This window comes from Zootoca vivipara, chromosome 9 (genome assembly GCF_963506605.1).
Source record: "Zootoca vivipara chromosome 9, rZooViv1.1, whole genome shotgun sequence".
NCBI classification, from domain to species: domain Eukaryota; kingdom Metazoa; phylum Chordata; class Lepidosauria; order Squamata; family Lacertidae; genus Zootoca; species Zootoca vivipara.
In genome coordinates this window covers 20774731-20797542 of record NC_083284.1, presented here as the reverse complement: position 1 = coordinate 20797542, position 22812 = coordinate 20774731, and the positions used below count along the sequence as shown (strand labels likewise).

At 45.1% G+C, this 22812-nt stretch overlaps 1 protein-coding gene across 1 annotated transcript in view; it reads right to left on the bottom strand.

Annotated features, from left to right (window-relative positions):
- Positions 1-672: 672 nt before the first annotated feature.
- DAPP1 (dual adaptor of phosphotyrosine and 3-phosphoinositides 1) overlaps positions 673-22812 on the bottom strand; it is a 31216-nt gene continuing 9076 nt past the window's right edge. Inside the window, exons 2-9 of the mRNA XM_035112008.2 lie at positions 13946-14068; positions 12860-12993; positions 7331-7461; positions 5477-5524; positions 4675-4737; positions 4175-4260; positions 2841-2928; positions 673-1673 (exon numbers count right to left, since the gene is read on the bottom strand). Of these exons, the coding sequence (XP_034967899.1) occupies positions 1620-1673; positions 2841-2928; positions 4175-4260; positions 4675-4737; positions 5477-5524; positions 7331-7461; positions 12860-12993; positions 13946-14068 (727 nt within the window). The 3' untranslated portion in view covers positions 673-1619. The remainder of the gene's footprint in view (positions 1674-2840; positions 2929-4174; positions 4261-4674; positions 4738-5476; positions 5525-7330; positions 7462-12859; positions 12994-13945; positions 14069-22812) is intronic.

Here is a 22812-nt window from a genome sequence, read left to right as displayed (position 1 = left end):
TCAATCGGGCTTCTGAATAGGCAATGATAGGATTGTACTGCTATTATCTCTTTGCACTGTACTACCTGTGTCCCAGGGGGAGAAGTGTGTCTCAAATTCCAGGAAAGGAAGGAAATGCTGCAAGTATCTGAGCATTGCACAAACATTTGAGACATCTGACATTTCCCGCTAAAAGATGCTTTAAAAAAAACAACAGGTCCCTACTTGCGAAGCTGTACCCTGTTACTCTAGAATACAGACAGGATGTTCTCTTTTCTTTTTATTAGAAATTTTACAAGAGATACAAAATGCATGAAATTGTTCCAGATACAGCCTTGAAAAGCCTTCATTCGTGTGGTCCTGTTCTCTACACCTACCCTGATTCCCAGCACTCACAGTATATTTTGAAATGTTCCTGCTGCTAACACAGAATAATATTAAATAATAGAACACACAGAGAATAAAAATGGTTGCGTTACAGGGTTAAAAAACAGTAACAACTAGTACAGTAGGCTGGTCCCAAGTTATCTTACCTTACAGTAATTAGAAGAGCACTTTGAATGCTGTTGGTACTTATGCTCATTAACACACACATATAAAAAGGACATTTCACTAAAATATATTGGCAGTCTGCTTTTGCATGCCTCCATGGTAATTTTCTCCAAACCAAGTGTTGTGACTTTATGTATTGAGCTTGGTTTCTAAAGAGCATGTGGGAGAGGCTTAGAATTATTGGCATTGTATGCTGAACACATCCCCCCCCCTCACGCTGCTGCTGGTGTGTTTCCATAAGATTTGGCTGGCCACCATGGAAGATAAAAAGCTGGACTAGATGGGTGTCTTGTCCGATGCATTTGCCATGATCCAGCAAGTGAGAGAAATAACTTCCTAATGTGGTTTTCCCTGCTAGACCAAACACTGCATACGTGTTAAATGTATGCAGATTTTATTGCTGGGTGCACATTCCGACACACAAGTTCCATTTGAATTAGCCAATGTCGATGGAGATGAATCTTTCCATCTGTGGTGCAATGCACATGGGAGCAAACATTCTCAGACACGGTCATGGGTCACTAACAAATTGCAGAAGTCTGTGTGGGACCAGAAGTCCACTTATGCTATAGTACATGGTGTAAATGGCTGAGAAAACAGTCCATGCCAGATGTGTAAGGATGAACATCTTCAGAGGTAACACAATGACCCATGCTGTGAGAAGATCCAAGACATTTAAGCTGAAAGTTCATTCATTTGGTGCAGCAGGTGTGTGGAAATCACACCATAGGAAGTAGAACCTTAGACATCAGCGTATGAGGATCAGCTGTTAGTGAATACGTATGATGGCTTTTAAAGAGGGTTAGACAAATTCATGGAGCATAGGCCTTCAGTAGCCATTAGCCACAATAGCTAAAAGCTGAATATCCATCTTTAAAGGTCGCATTCTTCTAGTTATCAAATGCTGGGAACAAAGATTGGCATCTCCAACATGCCACCTTTGTAGGTTTTCTTTGGGCATCTGGATGGGCTTGATGGGTTTTTGCTTTTAACCAGTGCAGAAGATCTTATGTTCGCAATGACAGTTTTGATGGAGCATTAATTTGAACCAACCTGGGCCTTTGTGGCAGATCTTGCTGAAGAAATAGCTACGGCCTGAATGTGCCTGAGTCACGCTGGCGTGCTTGTCTCCTTATCTGCGACTACAAAAAGAAAAACCTGGTATTTATATAACACAGATGAGCTTATCAAATGGGATATTTTTTTCTTTATATTAATCTCCATTAAGGTGATGTTCTTTTTGATTGTCCCCTAATCATCCAGCTTGGTAGGCCTGCACTGGCAGGTATCAGAAGTTAACTGGTGGCTGCGGTGCAGATAGTTGGCCTGGTTTGTTTATCACACTAAACCAAACCATAGCTTATTGCAAGTATGTGGGTTCCCGGAAGGAAGGTCCATGGCCTCTCTGGGCATTCTGCTTCTGGGCTGAGCTGTCAAGTTTTGGCTTAGAGTGACATGCAAAACAGGCTACTGTTTCCGTTATGTGCTGCACAAGAAATAACTGAGCCTAAACATGTGCAAATACTAGGCTTGTAATCCTTTCCTCTGGTCCACTGCTGCCGCCACCCATCGCCTCCAGGGCTGAACAGCTATGTCCTCCATGCCTTGTCCAAGGAAGCCCCCTCACTTCTGTTGCCCTCCTTCCTCAGTACAGTATAGCTATGCCCCATCACCTCAGTGCAGCGGGACTAGATGCCCACACCCTAGTGCACACTAACAAAGAAACCGTGGCTACAATTCAGCCTGTGGAGCAGGGATTCAGAGTTATTTCCTCTCTTGTGGTTTTGTCCCCCTTCACCAATGAAGCTCGGGGGGGGGGGGTGACTATGGAAATCCTCTCTGATGCAGTGCAAAATAACAGCAAATAGAATGGAAAACTGGGTCTCTGCTGCACAGAAGCATCATGACTTCTGCACTGGCTTTCGGATAAGAAAATAGGAAGTTGCCTTACCCTGAATCAGAACATTGGCCCATCTAGCTAACTCAGTGTTGTCTAAACTTTATGCTCTCTGACAGTGGCTCTCCAGGATCGCAGACTCACTCCTCTGTGTGGAGAGGCTGGGTACAAAATGATATTGTTTAGGTAAAAGTATGTGCTCTATATCTCTGAGCTACAGACCTTCTTAGTTTATATACTTGTTTAAAGGCTAGGGATACCACTTTCTCTTTTTACATGCATAGTAAGGCCAGTGAGGAAATAAAGGGTTCGGCATTACACATTTTTAACATGAAATGTTTCCTTTTATCTTAAATGCACCAAGCAAAAGTTCAAACACTCATCTGATCTTGAGGGATAGGCACTTCCTTACCAGTTTCCATTGCAGTATTTTAATCCATTCGTCTGCTTCTACTCCAGTCTTTGCATAAAGGTAATATGTTCTCAGTGGGAATACTAAACTGTAAAAAAGAAAAATTGTAAAAATACTTTGTATCACAAGCATAAGCAATACTAGCTGCAGCCAACACCCATACCACATTTTACCAAATAAGAATTGAAGCTAAAGGGAGGTTTTAGTTTTGGTTTGTTTTATAAACAAACAAAAACCGAATCCACTTTTACTCCAAGTAAGAATTCAAAGCAGCTAACATTAAAAAAACTGAAAAAACTGAAAAGAAGGGTCAAAATGCTACCGTAAAACACAGAGCCAGTGGCAAAATAAAAGCAGCTGAAAAAGACATTTCCCCTCTGTCACTTCATCAGCATACAGAATTAACTTAGGGTCTTCGGCAGCAATGCTGGCTGGCTACATACACACAACCAGTTTAAAATGCTGCTAGGTCATTCTCTTTTCTCAGTTTGGATCAAAGCTGGTTTGTGGAAAAACATGTAAAAATACAGTATATTTGCTAAGAAATTACAGGATAGATACAGGATATAGATTCTGGATAATGTAGATTCAATATACTGCTATCCCAGACCCACAATGGGAACACACTGGATGCAGAGTAAACAGAGGGTGTACACACAGCCTTGAAGGAGAACTGGAGATTTCTCATGTGTAAAATGCTGGAGGAGGGTATGAGTGGTTAAAAAAAATAAGAACATTTTAAAGTACAAGTATTATTAGCATATTAATCAACAGAATTTTGTAAGGGTATGTGCTTTGGGGCATTCTTGAATAGCCAAGGTTCTGCATGCAGAAAACAACAAATGTGGACCTCAAAGGCTGCCTTGGTTAAGAATAAGCTCATTCATAGACACAAAGGAAGTTGCCTTATACCCAGTTGAACCACTGGTCCATCTTGCTCAGCATTATCTGCACTGACAGTGGCAGCTCTCCAGGGCTTCAAGCAAGCGTCTACCTGGAGATACCCTCTGCTAGCAAAACAGATGCTCTGCCACTGAGGGATGCCCATTCCCCCATGCTAAGCCACAGTAAGACAGAAAGCAAGAAGGAAAGAATAAAGTCAAGGAAAGGGCAGCTGTAGTGTAAAGCTGTTGAGACGAGACATCAAGGACAGCAGGAAAATCACTCTGTGAAGTTCAGAGGTGAGGCTTGTAAATTGGAAGAGTGGGCATTCACTGGGCTGCTGAGAAGACAGACTAATAATTTTATTGTCTTCATTCATGATAGTTCACGAGTATTCAGAGCCATTTGAAGTAATTTTACAAACGGTAATTTTTATCTAGGTCTCAACTTACCAAAAACAATTGACTTTGTCCTGTGAATAGTCGAACTGCACAGCTGAGCATTCTGTTAGGTCAAGCGCTCTGATTGGCTCTGTGGACTTAAAAGTAAGTTATCTTTGAAACAATCATTCTTTCCCCTCCCCCTGTAATGAGCAGAACCCCCAACTCCCCAGATAAAGATGCTGAGGAATAAGTGAGGCCCTGTCTGCACAAGCACTATTACCCACATATGTACTGGCACCCACCTATATAATAAAGAAGCGGTGCTTGCGTCATCCACCCACTCCCCATGTTGACTGAACTGACAAGCCACCGGTAGAAATGATTAAGACTTCCACAGGGTAATGTGGAGCGTGTGGGAACCACTGGGAGCCATTAGCAGGAGGGCGTTTGCTTAGAGAAATTGCCTTCCTTTGGCCCACATGGTTTGGAAGGATCTCAACACTCATGTCCATATGCAGCAAACTCAAGGGATTGAAACATGGTCGCCCAAGTTCAACTTGCCAACTCACCGTCTGGTCTTTGTAATATTTCAGCTCATTCCTGTGCAGTGTAAACCACCTGGTTTTCCAATTCTGAAAGAATAAAGTTGATATTAGAGGAACTTAGACATTTGAAAAAATATAAGAATGAAAATGGCAACACATGGTATCTAAAGTAAAACTTTATTTGCGTGGCCTACAGGCCATTGCAACAAAGGATTCATATTACATAACCTGGTAAAAAAAGGAAAGAAAAAAGAAAAATGCTATATATAACAATAAAATGTGCTGTCTCGGAATTCAGCACAACACAATTAAAATGAAACAGATGAGATCTTAATTAGATGTTCACACAGGAGGGGCTATTGTCCTTCAGCTGGCGGCCCTCAGTCTCATGGCCCTCTCAGTAAATCTGCACATGGTATCTGAAGAAGTGTGCATGCACACGAAAACTCATATCAAGAACAAACTTAGTTGGCCTCTAAGGTGCCACTGGATATATTATATATATCTAATGGCAACACAGGCATTGAAAATGAGCTCCCTTTCTTCTCTTCTGCTTCAGAACATTTATACAGTACTGACAACCCTATATTTGTTGCTGTGCAGATCAAATATATATTATTTTATTATTATTACTAGGGCTTTTTTCAGCCAGAACTCACTGGAAGTCAGTTCTGGCACCTCTCAAGTGGGCTCCATTGCCATTTTATGAGAACAAGAGAGGTGTTCCTAGTGAATTCCGGCACCTCTTTTTCAAGAAAAATAGCATGGATTATTACTATTATTTATTACATTTGCATTGGAATGCAAGGAGAGGCACACTTCTTACCTTAACTATTCTGCCTTGTTTCGTCAAATATCCTTCTTTTGTGCCTAACTGCAATAAAAAGAGGTGAAGGTTAACCCAAACGTGTGGGGGGGGGATGAAGGCAGGAACAAGTAGGCTACACATTCGTTTTGATCATCGTCATTACACAAGCTGGTGAAACGAAACACAGCAGTAGCTTTTATGACCTCATAGCTGTCTGTTCATTTTATCCTTAAAACTGGGCCACTGTGTTCTCTGCCAAACGTATGGGCCCCTGTCTACACCTTGTGGGAATGTTAGGGATGTGGATTAGGATATATTATTAGATCCTATCCAAGCTTGTGTTATCAGGCTTCCAATATCAGCAGAGTGACATTCCCCTTTTGTGCACAGCAAAAGTGAGTGTTAGGTTCATTAGAACCTATACAACAATATTATACTTCCTGACAAATCCCCTTTGTCCCTCTTAAAAGAAATACACAACACAGTGTTCTTTACTTACAGGTTCATCCTGAGTTAACAGCATAATCTCAGAAAGGCAGGCTTACGTAGAAAAGTTACAAATATGTACATCTGGAGTCTACTTAGTAAAGTGAGGCTCCATCTGGTCTCTCTCTTGGCAGCAAGCCGAGAGGGAGAACCATCCTAACTGTAGATTCTCTTGAGATGTGTTACCATTGAAGAAGAGATGGCTAAGAGAGAGAATGGCTGCTGGCTAGGGGCTTTTCTCTGCCAGCTAACCCATCTCATCTGCATGTCTGGAGGAACAGGAAGCTGAACTTAGTCAGGTGTCCCTCCAGGTGAGTTCCTCTTGGTGGACACTCTAGGAACTGTTGTGACTTGTCTTAATTCTGTTGGTTCTGATGAAATGACACCCTCTTGTATCACAGATTAAACCAGCCACTTGTCATGTTCTTTGAGGTATATGCTGTCAAAGGGCACAGAGGGTCAAATTTAAAATAAATCCTACGGCAATTCAGCATTGTTTGACTTCCAACAATGTGTTTATTGAATATGTGCAGTAATGTGGCACTAAAATGCTGAACTAGGCCTTGATGGCTAACAGCATGATGTGTCTCAGATGGTCAAAGACCATTAATGACACAGGCAAGAAAGCAGAAGTGGGTTTTTTAAAAAGCAAACAAACAAACCCTTCCAGGAAATGACAGCCCTTGTTCTCTACAAAGACTATTATTAATTATTATTATTATTCACTTTCATTGGTTTCCTCTATGAAGCTTAAGGCAGCATACATGGTCCTTCTCCATTTTTTCCCTTCACAACAACCCTGTGAGGTAGGTTACACTGATAAGACTCTGACTGAAGGTCACCCCATGAGATTCATGGCTGAGTGGGGATTTGAACACTGGTCCCACGAGTCCTAGTCCAACACTCTAACAACGACACCACACATAGCCAAGCTCAAAGAAAGAAAGAAAATACTGTGCTTTTAGTAGGGTTGCCATATTTTCAAGAGCAAAAAAAGAGGACACATTTGCCAACTTCTACTTTTAACTTTGGATCGCTATGACAACTCTACCCATGAAAAGGAGGGTGTGTCTTGGAAAAAGAGGCAACCCTACTATGCATTATTTATAATACCTCAAGGATCCTAGAATGAACCTATCAGCAGCCTGAGTCTGGGATCACTTAATGAACTAATGACTGAGATAAGATTCGAACCAGGAACCCCTGACTCACTCCACACACCCTAAGGGCCAATCTAGATGCAATGACAAAGATGCTTTTTGCAAATTGGGAGGAGAGGTGACTAGATACAATCAGGACCCAGATTGCAGACCTGGAGGAAAACTATAAATCTCCCCCAAGCTGCTGCTACTGAACAGGGAGTAACACTTAAAAGCAGTGACTCACTGACGGCGCGTTGGGGACAAGGTCAATTTCCGTCTTTCCGGTCTGCATTGCCGTGTGAACCCGCACAGATTCGTAAATGGAAGGCTCTTCCACCATCTTCGGATATGGGTTCTTCAATATAATCAGGGTGCCTAAAAGAAAGTGAAAGCTAAGTCACCTGTACAGAAAAGGGAAATGCAGCCACTACCCTGCAGGAAGCACTCAAAAAACCCAAATGGCAGATGAGCTGGCAGAAGATCAAGCAATAGTTTAAAAAAGCCACAGAATCAAACCAATTGAGAGACCTAAATGGATCATATAGTCTAGACCCTTACCCTTGACACAGGATATTTATTAGAGTACAGTAGGCACACAACTTACGTGGGGATCAGGGGGGGGGGGTTGTGTGCAAAGGCAGAATTGAGCAAAGTCATGAAGACCCCCGGAACCATAGAATCATAGAGTTGGAAGAGACCACAAGGGCCATCCAGTCCAACCCCCTGCCAAGCAGGAAACACCTTCAAAGCATTCTTGACATATGTCTGTCAAACCTCTGCTTAAAGACCTCCAAAGAAGGAGACTCCACCACACTCCCTGGCAGCAAATTCCACTGTCGAACAGCTCTTACTGTCAGGAAGTTCTTCCTAATGTTTAGGTGGAATCTTCTTTCTTGTAGTTTGAATTGAAGCAGCCCTGTGTGACTAACCCTACCTCATTGGGCTCTGGGAAGGGAGTGCGAGGCCTCTGCAAAGCCTTCCAGAACTTTGATGTGTGCCTCGGAAAGAAAGAGGTGGTTTCATAAGCTGGGTATCACAATGGAAAAGGACCAGCTCCAGGTTGTCGTAAGATGGGCCTCAGCAAGCTGTGGCACAACCAAAGACCTTAGCTCATGGGCAGATGAGGTCTATGTGTCCCAGCACATCTTGGAGCGCCACACCCTGAGATTACGTACCACTTTTTTGGTACCTTTAAAAACATTGCCCCCCTCAAGCAGACCTTCGGCTGAACCAGCCACTGATCTGCCAATGTGGTGCAATCTTCGGTCAGGCAGTTCAGTGGCGGAGGAAGTTTCTCGGGCACCTGGTGCGATGTGCCGGGGGGGGGGCGAACCGTTCGGCAGTGCGCGCAACACCCAATACTGATGCACAGGCGACACGCAGGGTGCCCAGTATGAATGCACAGACAGTGCCGCCGGGCCTCAGCCACCCTACAGCTGGGGGGAAGGCAGCAGGCGGACAGCGTGGAGCCTACGGGCACCCGAGATGCATGCCTGCCATTTTGTTCCCCCCCCTCAGGGTGATGCCTGGGGTGAACCGCACCCCCCTTCCTACACCCCTAAGGCAATTTCTCCTCTTTGTGGCTGTTATGACAGGCAGCAGCCACATTACCCTGAGTGTGACCTGCTTCACCTTCCACGAGGCAACAAGAGCTTCACAGAATTTTAATTGGGCAAAGGAAGGTTTGAGATTTGTAATCTATTGAGCCGTTTTTTAAATCTCCCAGGCTTTGTGGAATTTGGATTGCTTGCGTTATGAACTTGGGAATTATTTAGCTCAAGTGTCAACCTTCTGTTCCTGAGTATTGTTTCACAGACGCAAGCAAGGTGGAAGTGGTGCTGTGAAGTTCAACGCCTGTTTTCCAGCTGGTGGCACTGTCCATTTTAGGCACATGAAAGGAGCTTCACAGAGCTCGCAGAATCTGATTAGGGGAGCTGGTAAGCCACTAGGCAAGTCTGTCATTCAACACTGGAGATCAGATTCACTGATCTCAGGTAGCATTAACTCCTTAACTGTTAATGGATCTAGCAGATGGCTGGGGAGTTGGTGGTGGGGAAAGGATGGAAGAACAATCGTGTGCAAGGTTAATCAGAAAAGAATTAGGGTGTATAAGTGGGATAGGCATTCATTCTGTTGTATTTTTAACAGCTTACAGTGAAGGTGGGATGAAGGATTTACATTGGGCAGGGAAGTATCATTTTTCTGTTTCTTTTTGTGTATATATATTTGTTTGCTGAATACTGTATACTGAAATGATTGTTCGTTCTATTTATATTGTGGTGACCTATGGGTTTCAGCAATAAAGTTTTATTCAGTCATAAAATAAACCAATTATAAACTTTACAACTTTTAAAATAATAATGATTGGGGGGTGTTATATATTTTAAACATTTGTTGGCCACCAAATCAACACGGTACAAGTGGTTCTCACAGGGTTCAAACAATATACAATTAAAGCACTGAAATATGCTCTAAAACATTTCTTTTAAGCATTGTGTAATCCAGCTTTTAAAATCAAGCTGAAATCAACAGCTCCAAGATAAAATAACATAGTTCTAAAAGGCCTGGGAGATTAAATGCATCTTCACCTGATGCTAAAAGCATCTTAATGCAAGCACAAGACAAGTTTCATTGGGGAGGGCATTCTATAATCTGGGCACAATCAGCAAAAAGGCCCTCTGCTAATAGTCATCCACTTCACCTCTTTAGGTAGGGAAAACTGGAGAAGGGCCTTTTATGTCCAGGCAAGTATAATAGGGGCTGGTGTTCTATCATCCACCCACAACGGGTTGTATCCGAAGTAGTCCCAACTGCACAAAGACTTGTGCAATTGAATTTACCCTCCCTCTCCTTTCCCAGCATAACCCCCAAATCTGTTTGAGACTTGGGGGAAATCCCAGAACATGATTTGGGGTTGGGTGGGGGAAGCAGGGAGAGAGAAGTTCCACTGTGCAAGCAGAACTCCTGTGAATAGGATGACTTTGATGGATACTATGCAAGTCTTTTATTTGACCATTGATATCCCATCTTTCATCCACGGAGCTCAAGGCAGTATCTACAAGATTCCCAGCTGGTCTCTCACCCAGATACTGTCCAGACTCACAGCTACAAACAGCAAAGATAATGTTGCACTGATTTCTGGCCATGTCCTGAGTCTCTTTGGTTTTATTTCTGGAAGCAATAAACTTGGGAAGCTTTGAGAAAGGGACTCATAGTTGTATTGTTGATTGTTCTTCCTCTCCAGCAAAGAAAAGGATAAATGACAGGAAGGTGAAATCACTCCTTACACATAGGACTTATGGTGGTCCAGACCATGCAAAGTCAGGAAAAGACAGGGCTGAGTAGAGGACTGGAGTAGAGTTAGGGCATGCTAAAGCAGGTCATTGGTTTGTATATGTCCCACATCCACCAACCTCTCACCAAGCAAAGGAATACTTAGATAGATCTTTCCTTGAACCCCAAAATCTGAACAAAAGTAATGCGGGCATGTAGGGAGCTGATTCAGAAAAGGATACCCCTGAACAAAGGCCACAGGGGCAGGATTCTGTCAAAGTATGAATTAGAGCCCAGGACTGCTCATAGTCCATGACCAGCACTGCTTCTTTCAGGTTAGCCAGATATTTTAGTGCTCTTGAATTTCAGTCCCCATAAATCTTATTTGCCAGCTAATCAGTTGATAATTGGAGCCTTTATTTTCCATCTGGACCAATACCAAACATTGGAGGGGGGGGGAAGAGGACCTCGGTCACCTCTTGTGTTAAATAACAAACCTATTTAGGAGCTGTTTAACAACACAGCTCAAGTTTCAGGGCACTGAGTCAGTCGGGGCCAAGTCAATGGGGGTTTAACACTCATGTCAGGAAATAGATATGACACTTCAAAGAGATTAAACCCTTTCTGGCCTGGAAAGCAGTAGCTCTTTAAAACAGCACCAACACCAAACCCACGGGCTACTCTTGCTTCTCTATTACCCCTTTCATCACTAATCTGATAAGATCTATTGAAATGTGAATATTAAGTAAGGAGGATAAATTATTGATCCAAAATGCAATACATACAACAATGCTTGTAAAAAAAAACATCAAAAAAATAAATAAAATCAGACCAACTGTTGCATCAGGAATATACTGGCAGCACAATCCTATACTTCTTTCTTCTTCTTTGGTGATCACTCGTATCCAAGTAAGATTGTCTTTCATAAACACAGTTTTAACTGTGGAGGCCAATTCTGGATCCACACATCCTTCCACAGTGGGGACATTGGTTTCCGGGCGGGGGTTGATCACGGTGTGGATTTCCCAAGTGCTCTTAGCACGTTTCTCCCTTGTGTCCTGAGATTGAGTGTCTTCAAAGCCCATGACACCTTTGGTAAAAGCTGATCTCCAACTGGAGCGCTCGCAGGCCAATGTTTCCCAGCTGTCAGTGTTTATACTACATTTTTTTTAGATTTGCCTTGAGACAGTCTTTAAACCTCTTTTGTTGACCACCAGCATTACGCTTTCCATTTTTAAGTTTGGAATAGAGTACCCTGTTTCTCATATTTTAAGACATACCCATAAAATAAGCCATAGCAGGATTTTTAAGCATTCAAGGAATATAAGCCATACCCCGAAAATAAGACATAGTGATAGGCGCAGCAGCAATGCTGGCCACGGCAGGAGGAGGAGGAAAAAAATAAGACATCCCTTGAAAATAAGCCATAGTGTGTGTTTTTGAGGAAAAAATAAATATAAGACATGTCTTATAATATGAGAAACACGGTAGTTGCTTTGGAAGATGATCATCAGGCATCTGCACAACATGACCAGTCCAACGAAGTTGATGTTGATATTGAAGAATCATTGCTTTAACACTGGTGATCTTTGCTTCTTTCAGTACACTGATATTAGTTCACCTGTCTTGCCACTAAGAAAAAAACCTATGCCGACGCTAAAGCTGAGGTTCAAAGAAGAACCAGAGAACTAAAAAACACCTGGTGGATAAAAAAAAAGCTCAAGAGATCCAGCACTTAGCAGACAATCCTATACATTGTGAAGTGAACCCCATAAGAAAACCCCATTGATAGGAATGGAAATAAACCCCATTGATGTCAATGAGATTTGTTCCCAGGCAAATGTGCATAGGGTTGAAGCCTTCAGAAAACTCCCCCACCCACTGCAGTGCAGTGTCTACTATTTTATTTTTTCATCTCATTTCATTTCATTTTTGATGCCACCACCGAATTAGTAGGATCTTGGGGTGTCAGAAAAAATGAATGCTTGACCTGGCCCCCAGGGTGGACCTTAGCCACCCCAGCTTCAATGCCTAATCGATTATTTCTTACTCTACTGTGCAAAATAATATCACTAGTGCAATGCCTGAACACCAAATGCAGTCTAATATAATGTAAAACAGAGATAGCCCATGTGATTTTGGGCTGCAACTCCCATCAGCCTCAGCTAGAGCAGAGATGGAAAGGGATGGTGGACATTGCAGTCCAAAATACCTGTTGGCTATACCCTGATATACAACATAAGGAAGCACAATCGGTGGATTCTGTCATATCCTAAAAGAGGGAAGAAGAACAGAACTAATAAAACAAAGGAACATCCAAGTGTATAAAAAGGTACTGAGCTCCTACTCAGAATTGAACTCTTGAAATTAATGGACATGACTAACTGAAATCCATTCATTTCCATAGATCTTCTCTTAACTTAGGTCAGACACAACCCAGGTAAACAAATATCTAAAATATTTTAACAGCTAGATGGATAGATAAGCAAATGTAAGTTACCTGTCTCGCTGCCAATTAAAGGCTGATTTGCAAAGTGCATGATCAGGTCTCTCAAGCTTAGAAACTCGTTAAAACCAAACTTGTATGAAGACCCAGTGTACTCCACATGAAAATGTTTCACAGAATCCCTTGCTCTGAAACAAAAATAAGACTGTTGAAACATGAAATGTGCATTCTTCTTAGCTCAGGAAGGATGGTAAATTTTATGGAGATGTCAAGACACCAGGTGAGCTATCAGAGAAGACAACCCTTTGTATGCATGAGCAGCTTGTTCCTACTCTGTCTTTACAGCCTCCCTCCATCTGCCCATTGCATCCCACCAATCACAAGAGTTTGTTAGTTGCCCATTCTCAGCAAGTCCAGTTTCATTTTCTGTTGTCCCTTTATTGCTGTTCCCATGGCATACAGAGCAACCACAGTGGAAAGTAGATGGGGGCTAGATGGGGGTAGATACAGAAGCGATAGGTATATATGGGCAGGCAGGCAGGTAGGTAGATGGATGATATCAATATCACACCAGGCTCTCAAAGCTACCCAGCGCAACACTGAGCATTCAATGATGGTATCAGGCAGATCTCATTTGGAAGTACAGTGGTACCTCTACTTACGAATGTTTCTACTTACGAATGTTTCTACTTACGAATGGAGCTCTGTCCGCCATCTTGGATGCGGTTTAGATAGGATTTTTTCTACTTACGAATTTTTTCTCCCAATGCATGCCTATGGGATTCGACTTGCAATTTTTTTCTACTTACGAATGTGTGTTTGGAACGCATTAAATTCGTAAGTAGAGGTACCACTGTATATTGAATAGTCACATGCCATTACGGTAAACCCAGACACCAAATATACAATAGAGATGGGACATCATCATCATATTAACAACAACAACAAATAAATTTCTTATATCCTTTCCATCTGACTGGGTTGCCCCAGCCACTCTTGGCAGCTTCCAACAAAATTACAGGAAAAACAGCAGCAGCAGCAGCAGCAGCAGGAGGAGGAAGAAGAGGAGGAGGAGAGGAAGGTCACAACTGTTGATCTCAACAGTATGGGATGACGTGAGGGATAGTGAAGATACTGTACCTTACTGAGAGAGAGTAAAGATCAGCCTTGCCATCGCTCTTCCTTAGGAGGTAGCTTCCATCACTACCATTGGAAAGAAGAAGCGCCTCCGCTGCATGGCGAGTAAGACTGTCATGGTACCACCTAACAAAACATCAAAGTTCAGCATCCATTAGCTGCTGTATTGTAAGCTATAGTGGCGGGGGGAAACTTTTCTCTTATGAAAATCTCATAAGATCATATTTCCAGGGGGATAGCTGTGTTACTCTGTTACAGCAAAAAGCAACAGAGACTTGAGGAAGATTATTAATAGCATTTATTATGCCATAGGTTTTCATGAGCCAGTGCCTGGGAAACCCAGCCAGATGGGCGGGGTATAAAAAATAAATTATTGTTATTATTAGGCATGGAATGTGATCTGAAATAGATAGATAAACAGATAAGGGGAGGAGAACAGGATCTGACTGGGCTGAATCCTGAACTTCACCAACTCCCCTACACACACACACACACACCGTGGTGACTTGGCATCACCATAACATCTAAAGAACTTCAAAAGAAAGCATTGGGAGCACATTCTAAGTGCGCTCCTAATTGCTCATTGCATGGGCAGCTTGTGAGCTGTGTCTGCAGTGGAAGATTCTGCCCCCCCCCTTTGTAGTTTCTGCTGCCCTTCATTCCAACCCTCCCCCCCCCAAAAAAATATATATATAGGCAAGCATTGGAACACCGGGAACATCTCTCACCGCTTGGAGATTGGGCTGGTGTGTAGAAATGTCTACCATATAGACACTACTGAGCAACTACACAAAGGACATCTAAGGACAGGGGTCAGCAAACTTTTTCAGCAGTGGGCCGGTCCACTGTCCCTCAGACCTTGTGGGGGGGCCGGACTATATTTTGGAAAAAAATATGAATGAATTCCTATGCCCCACAAATAACCCAGAGATGCATTTTAAATAAAAAGACACATTCTACTCATGTAAAAACACCAGGCAGGCCCCACAAATAACCTAGAGATGCATTTTAAATAAAAGGACACATCCTACTCATGTAAAAATATGCTGATTCCGGGACCGACCGCGGGCCAGATTTAGAAGGCGATTGGGCCGCATTCGGCCCCCGGGCCTTAGTTTGGGGACCCCTGTCTAAGGATCACTTTAAAGGAGAAACCTGCCAACCGCTCCACCTGGTGCATCTTCCACCCATCCACTATAAAATCTATTGTTTACAGCCAACAAATTGTACAGTACGATGACATCTGTGTGCCTGACCCATCCAACAGAGACTTCCACCTTAATGATTTATACCAGGGATTTCTTAAACTACCGTACAAAACCTACCCCAATGAAGTGGAGAAGCTGGTCGGCAAACCCAGACTGGTACCCAGGAATACCGATACTAATAATTTTATCTTTGTATTCATTATTCATCCTCCCCATGAGCCCCCCCAAAATTTATACAAAATAATATACTTTTCCTGACACATAATATAATAATATACTTTTCCTGAATGTCTGAATGCCCTTTTTGCAGGCAGTGGAGGAGTAAGAGATTAGATATATAGATACACAGAGAGACTTTATGATATCCCTGTCCAATATTGTTCTGTTCGCCCCACCACCACCACCCCATGGGTATGCTTTTCCATGTGCAAAGTTCACTATCATTCTTATGTCGCTTATTTTATCAGGTGGGTTAGGCTGAAAGAAAAGGAATCTGCCAAGAATAGTGTTAAGAATTTGTTCAAGGCATTTTGCTGCCCGAAGCACATCCTGCTACTCGCCTCCCCACCCCCACCCCAAGGGAAGCTGTGTGATGCCCAAGACTGACCAAGTCATTTTGGCACCTGAGACAGAAAACCCTACAAGCGACTCCCCAGCCCACATATGTATTTTCCTGGCTGCAAAATGACAACAAATACCTAACAACCTGCTACCTTTTCAAGACACCCTAAATCAGCTGCCTGGTACAGCCACCTTTCTCTCTGCAACGCTTGGGCCGCTCCTGGTTTTAATTATTATTATTATTATTATTATTATTATTATTATTATTATTATTATTTATTTATTTATTTATTTATTTATACCCCGCCCATCTGGCTGGGTTTCCCCAGCCACTCTGGGCAGCATCCAACAGAAAAATGAAATAAAGTAATCTATTAAACATTAAAAGCCTCCCTAAACAGGGCTGCCTACTTATTCATATGTTTCCTTATCTACCCCAGTAACTCCAAGGCAGGTTACAGCAATGGAAGATACAATTATAGAAAGAGATAAAACTGTTATAATGATAAAAACCAGTACTGTATGGTTCGGTGATTAGAGTGTTGGCCTAAGACCAGGGAGATCAGAGTCCAACTCCCCATTCGGCCGCGAAGCTTGCTGGGTCAGTCACAACCACTCAGCCCTCCCTCCCAGGGTTGTTGTGAAGATAAAATGGAGAGGAGCAGAACCACGTATGGAAGCTTGAGCTCCTTGAAGGAATGGTAGGATACAACTACAACAATAAATAAATAAATAAATAAATAAATAAATAAATAAATAAGCAAGCAGGGCTTTTTTTCAGCCAGAACTCACTGGACCCCAGGTGAGTTCTGGCGCCTCTCTCTCAGGTGGGCGCCATTGTCATTATAAGAGAACAAGTTCATAGTGAGTTTCGGCACCTCTTTTTCTAGAAAAATAGCACTGGTAATAAGTAAATTTGTCCCAAGCGGAACCCAATAGTATAAACTTGGAAAAAGAGGTGGAGATGAACGAAACAAAAATGTTTTACCTGTCAAAGGTCGGGTTAAAGCGCCTTCTGTGCATCCATGTGTAAACCAGTGGTTTCGACTGCACAAGACATTCTCGAGTTTCTAAATCTGCATTTCCTGAAGTCTTTTTTTTCCAGGAAGCCATCTTATTGTTACACTTCCCCTTTTCGACAGATGAAGCATGCCATAAATGCTGCTGTGCTGAGCTACATATATACTTCACACGCGCCTCTGCATGCAGCCAACCTCAATATCACCTCAATCATCTACTACTTATTACATGTACAGTGGTACCTCAGTTTAAGTACACAATTGGTTCCAGAAGTCTGTACTTAACGTGAAGGGTACTTAACCTGAAGCAAACTTTCCCATTGAAAGGAATGGAAAGTGGATTAATCCGTTCCAGGCGGGTCCGTGGAGTACTTAAACTGAAAGTACTCAAACCGAAGCGTACTTAAACCGAGGTGTGACTGTAGTAGACATCTAGTGACCCAAGCTAGGCATTTAATGCAAGATGTTTTAGATATAAAACCAGTGTAATTGAGCTGTAGAAACAGAAGGAGGGACCAAAGTTGCAGTAGTGCTCATAAATATCAATCTTTTGCACAGGGCATTAGCAATCTGAGGAAGATCTTTACAAATATTGGTATCTTATATACAGTGGTACCTCTACTTACAAATAACTCTACTTATGAATGTTTCTACTTACGAATGGAGCTCCATCCGTCATCTTGGATGCTGTTTAGATAGGATTTTTTTCTACTTACGAATTTTTTCTCCCAATGCATTCCTATAGGATTCGACTTACAATTTTTTTCGACTTATGAATGTGCATTCGGAACGCATTAAATTCGTAAGTAGAGGTACCACTGTAGATATATAATAACCCCTTGGTCAGGGGTTCTGGTTCTGGCTCGTGTTCCGAGGCTGCTGGCTGTGCCAGGGCTGTCTGGTCTGGCGCCACTGAACCACTAGGTTGTAGCTCTGGTTCCGGTGTCCTTCCAGCCTCGGGGCGCCCCTCTGTGCCTACTGCTTCTGCTTCCCCTGCCCACCCCTCTCGCTCTACAGGCCTCACTGCCCTGCTGTCCCCTTGGGACCCCTCTGTCCCGCTCTCCTCCTGGGTTCCTCCTGGGAATCGTCGCCGTAGCTGGTCGCAGTGGCGGCGCCAACATTGCCCCCCTTCCGTTAGTACCTCGTACGACACGGGACTGGTCACCTTGGTGACTGTTGCGGGTACCCATGCTGGGCCTGCCCCAAAATTCTTTGCATACACTGGGTCCTGGGCCACAAATGTCCGGGGGTTCCTGCCTTTCCCCACCACTACCTCATCCTGAGCTCTGTCGGGGTGAAGTCGGTCCAGTCTAGTTGCAAGGCGCCGGCCCATTAGTAATTCAGCTGGGCTCCGGCCCGTCGTTGTGCTTGGGGTGCTGTGCTGTGCTAGAAGAAATGCGGCAAGGCGGTATTCCCAGTCCCCTTGTGTCATGCGGCGGAGGCTGTCCTTGGTGGTCCGCACCATGCGCTCCGCTTGGCCATTGGTGGCAGGGTGGAATGGTGCTGAGCGGATGTGGCGGATGGCGTTCTGCGCTGTGAAGGTCTGGAACTCCTCTGACGTGAATGCGGTTCCATTGTCCGAGACGAGGGTGTCAGGGAGCCCGTGGGTCGCAAACAGCTTACGTAGTACCCGGATGGCTGCCGCCGTAGAAGTGGATGGTACCAGTGCGACCTCCAGCCATTTGGTGTAGGAATCCACCACTATGAAGAATGTTTTTCCCTGGAAGGGGCCAGCGAAGTCCACGTGCAAGCGTGACCATGGATGTCGGGCGGACTCCCAGGGCTGGACTGGGGCCCTTGGGGGATCCGGGCGGGATTCTTGGCAGGTCTGGCAGTGTTGGACCCAGGCCTCTATCTCTCTATCCCAATCCAATGGGTCGGTCGGGAAGCAGCTCCAGGGTCATAACCTCTTGCGCAGGCGCTGGGTCGGGGCCTGTTTCTGGTAGTGGTAGCCTGCTGAGGGCGTCTGCGTGGCCCATCGCCTTCCCAGGGCGGTGGATTAGTGCATACTGGTAGCCGGCAAGGAAAATTGACCACCTGAGGACACGTGGAGACAACACTTGGGGGGTCTGCTTCTCAGGGGCAAACAGGCCAAGCAACGGCTTGTGGTCAGTCACTATGGTAAAGGGCCGCCCGTACAAGAAATCATGGAATTTTTTTACGCCCTTCACGATTGCCAGACCCTCCTTGTCAATCTGTGAGTAGTTTCGTTCGGCTGCAGCAAGCGTCTGGGAGAAGTATGCCACCGGCACCTCTCTTCCATCCGGGAGTTGGTGTCCCAGGACAGCGCCGATGCCATAGGGAGAGGCGTCGCATGCCAGCACCACTGGCAGCCTCTCGTCGAAGTGTGCTAAGACCGAGTTCGAGACGAGCAAGTCTTTGACTGCCTGGAATGCGGCCCTTTGTCGCTGGCCCCACACCCAAGGGGCCCTTTTATCTAGGAGTCTGTGTAGGGGCTCCGCTACCGCTGCCTTATGGGGAAGGAAGGCATGGTAAAAGTTCAATAGTCCCAAGAATGACTGAAGTTCGGGCTTGCTCTTGGGCGCTGGGGCCTCACAAATGGCCCGTACCTTGTCACCGGTTGGATGGACCCCTTCTGCGTCCACCTTAAATCCCAGAAAGTCCACCTGCGGCACTCCCAGTAAACACTTTTCCCGCTTCACCTTGAGGCCCGCCGTCTGGAAACGGTGCAGGACGGAGCGGAGGCGATCCTCAAATTCCTCTGGTGTGGGCCCGGCGATCAGTACATCATCGAAGAAGGGGGTGACGCCAGGAATCCCTTTAAGGAGAGAGTCCATTAGATTCTGGAATATGCCTGGTGCCACGCTAACGCCAAATTGCAGCCGCTTAACTCTGAATGCCCCTCTGTGCGTCACAATCGTCTGAGCCTCTGCTGTGGCTTCGTCCACAGGCAACTGTTGATACGCTTGGGCCAAGTCCAGTTTGCCAAAGATTTTTGACCCAGCCAGGGTGGCGAGGACATGGCTGACCACTGGCACTGGGTATGCATGGGCCGTGAGAGCCTTGTTTATGGTGCATTTGTAGTCTGCACAGATGCGGACCGAACCGTTAGGCTTGACGGGTGTGACAATTGGAGTTTCCCAGGGGGCGTTGGGCACCGGCTCCAGCACTCCTTGCTCCACGAGCCGGTCCAATTCCTCGTCTATGCGGGGTTTCAGGGCGAACGGGACCCGGCGGGCCTTGTGCCTGATGGGTCGTACAGCGGGGTCCAGCTGTAGGGCAATGGGGGGTCCTGTATATCGTCCCAATGCCCCATCGAAAACCCCTGGAAACTCTTTGCATATGGCGTCCACGTCCACTTGTAAGCTAGTGCGGTTCACCCCGGTAATGGCTAGCCCCAGAGGTCCAAACCATGCCAGTCCCAGTAAGCTAACGTAGGGGCCCTTAACTACCAGCAAGTCCAATTGTTGCTTTCGCCCTCGATATTGCACCCTGAAGGTCCCCACCCCCATAGTAGGGACCTTACGTTTCTGGAAGTCCCGGAGGGTGAATGGGGCCGGCCTTAGTTTGGGACCCCCATTAGGGCACAGTTCCCTTAATGTTCGGGCCGAGATTATGGATAGAGTTGAACCCGTGTCCAGCTCCATGCGGCATGGGGCTCCCTCTATCTGTACCTCTATATAAATTTTCTCTGTGCTGGGATGGGGCAACTGGAATACCTGGTAGTCCGTGATCTCCGTCGAGTTGCCTTGGTGCATGGTGCCGTGTGACCTGGGGCTCCTGGGTCGGTCATCTGATGCTTGTCGACGGGTGAGTCGAGCCCGACACACCCGGGCGATGTGTCCCAATTTTCTGCACTGCCTGCACTCTGCGTTGCGGAAACGACAGGTCCTCCTCTCGTGGTTCTCCCCGCAGCTTGCACAGTTCCCTCCTTCTCGTCGAGGCTGCTGTGGTGTGTGTGCTGCTTGAGTGCGCCGCTGTACTCGGTGTACTTCCTCCCTGTCAGATTCGGATTCGTCGGTGAGGTCTTCGTGGTAGACCCTCGGTTGGGATGGCGGGGCCGGTCGTGCCTCTTGCGTTGACCTCTCGGCGGCTTCGGTTGCCAGGGCTTCCTCCAGAGCAATCTGGAACGTGAGGTCTTTTTTGGCGTAGAGGCGTCGTTGCAACATCTCGTCCCTCAGGCCACCGACGAGGCGGTCACGAAGCATGTTCTCCAATTCTGAGAAGTTGCATAACCGGGCGGCTTGGCGGAGGGAGGTCACAAACCCAGTTATGGTTTCCCCCGGGGCTTGCCGCTTTGCGTAGAAGGCATTTCGGCAAGCTACCACCGAGGGCTGTGGTGAAAAGTGCTCCTTCAGCCGTTCCATTATTGTTTTGTAAGAGACGGTAGCGACATCTCTAGGTGCAAGGAGAGCCCGGGCGATTTCAAACGTCTCCTCTCCACAGACGCTGAAGAATGTCGCCCTCTTCATGGCATCGTTGGTGACTTCTTTCGCTTGCAGGAGGAAGTTGAAACGGGCGGCGTACCCTTCCCAGTCTCCTGATGCTGGTTTGAATGGCGAGAAGCTGCTGTCGGTTGCCATTCTGGGTTCCTTGGGTCCTGGAGCTGAAGCCTGGATGCACGGTGCGGTGCAGCGGTGCAGCAGGTGGCGGTGCTGCGGTGCAGTGCGTGGTGGCGGTCAGCTCAGCAGGATCCCATCCTCGTCGCCAGTGAAATATACTCAGAGTCAAGAGTGAATTTCATGCTCTTTATTCAGCTCATAGTCATCAAGGAGGAGAAGAGAAGACGAATCGCTCTTTTCCCCAAACCATCTGCTTATATACATTATTTACACAATGGGCCTTGCGTGATTGGCTACTTCAGGGCTACACCTGTGGGCCAATTATATTATGGATTGACTTCTGCCTGCAGCCTGATTGGCTGCTCCTACAGGCCAATCAGGTAGCAGATTCACTTCTGCCAGCCGCCTGATTGGCTGCTCCAGCAGGCCAATCAGGTTGCGGATTCACTTCCACCTGGAGTTGGATTGGGTAGCTCCCGCTAATTCTGAATCCTATTGTTCTAGGATTCAGCTCAGTACATAACAGCCACCTCATGAGAAGAGAAGACTCTCTGGAAAAGACCCCGATGTTGGGAAAGATTGAGGGCACAAGGAGAAGGGGACGACAGAGGACAAGATGATTGGACAGTGTTCTCGAAGCTACGAACATGAGTTTGACCAAACTGCGGGAGGCAGTGGAAGACAGGAGTGCCTGGCGTGCTATGGTCCATGGGGTCACAAAGAGTCGGACACGACTAAACGACTAAACAACAACAACAACAACAATTTGAAATGATGAAAATAGAGTGAGAGTTATTAAAGTAATAGTGAATTGGGAATTACAAGACGAAGTTATAGAGTAGGGGAATCTCCAGAAGTGGTTGATGGAAGTCAAAAACAATGTATAAAATATGGAAGATTGTTAAATGTTTAATGGATATATATGTTTAAAAAAACCAATAAAAATATTTTTTTATATATAATTTATTCCAAAAATGAAAACTTCCTCTGGTTGTAAATATTAAGATTATACCAGCAAGTATGAGTCTTTCGGGGGGGGGGGAGAGATTTAAATCAAGTCTTACTGACTAGTGATTTAAATCGTGATTTAAATAGATTTGATTTAAATCAAATCCACTCTGTAGGAAATGCAAAGGGACAACACATTCTTGCAAAAACAAGTGCCCAAAACATATAATGTTGCAGTCATAAGCATATTTATGTGGGAGTAAGTAAGCACCAGTAAACACACAGTGGAGCTTTGCACTGAATAAACATGCATTGTCAGGAACATTGCCAGCAGAGTGGTGCCACCTTAGGCTATATATGTGGGACATAGGTACACCCAAGTATGTGCATTGGATCGCAACCTTATACAAGCTGGCACATGCATTTGAATCTATCCAGCTCCTTTGGAGAGGGCATGCAACTGGGGAGCTGCCTAGGCCAAAATTATCAACTTCTTTCACACAGTAACAATGTACAAATTAGAAAACAGGTATACAGTGGTACCTCGGTTTACAAACACAATTGGTTCTGGAAGTCTGTGCTTAACCTGAAGCGTACTTAACCTGAAGCGA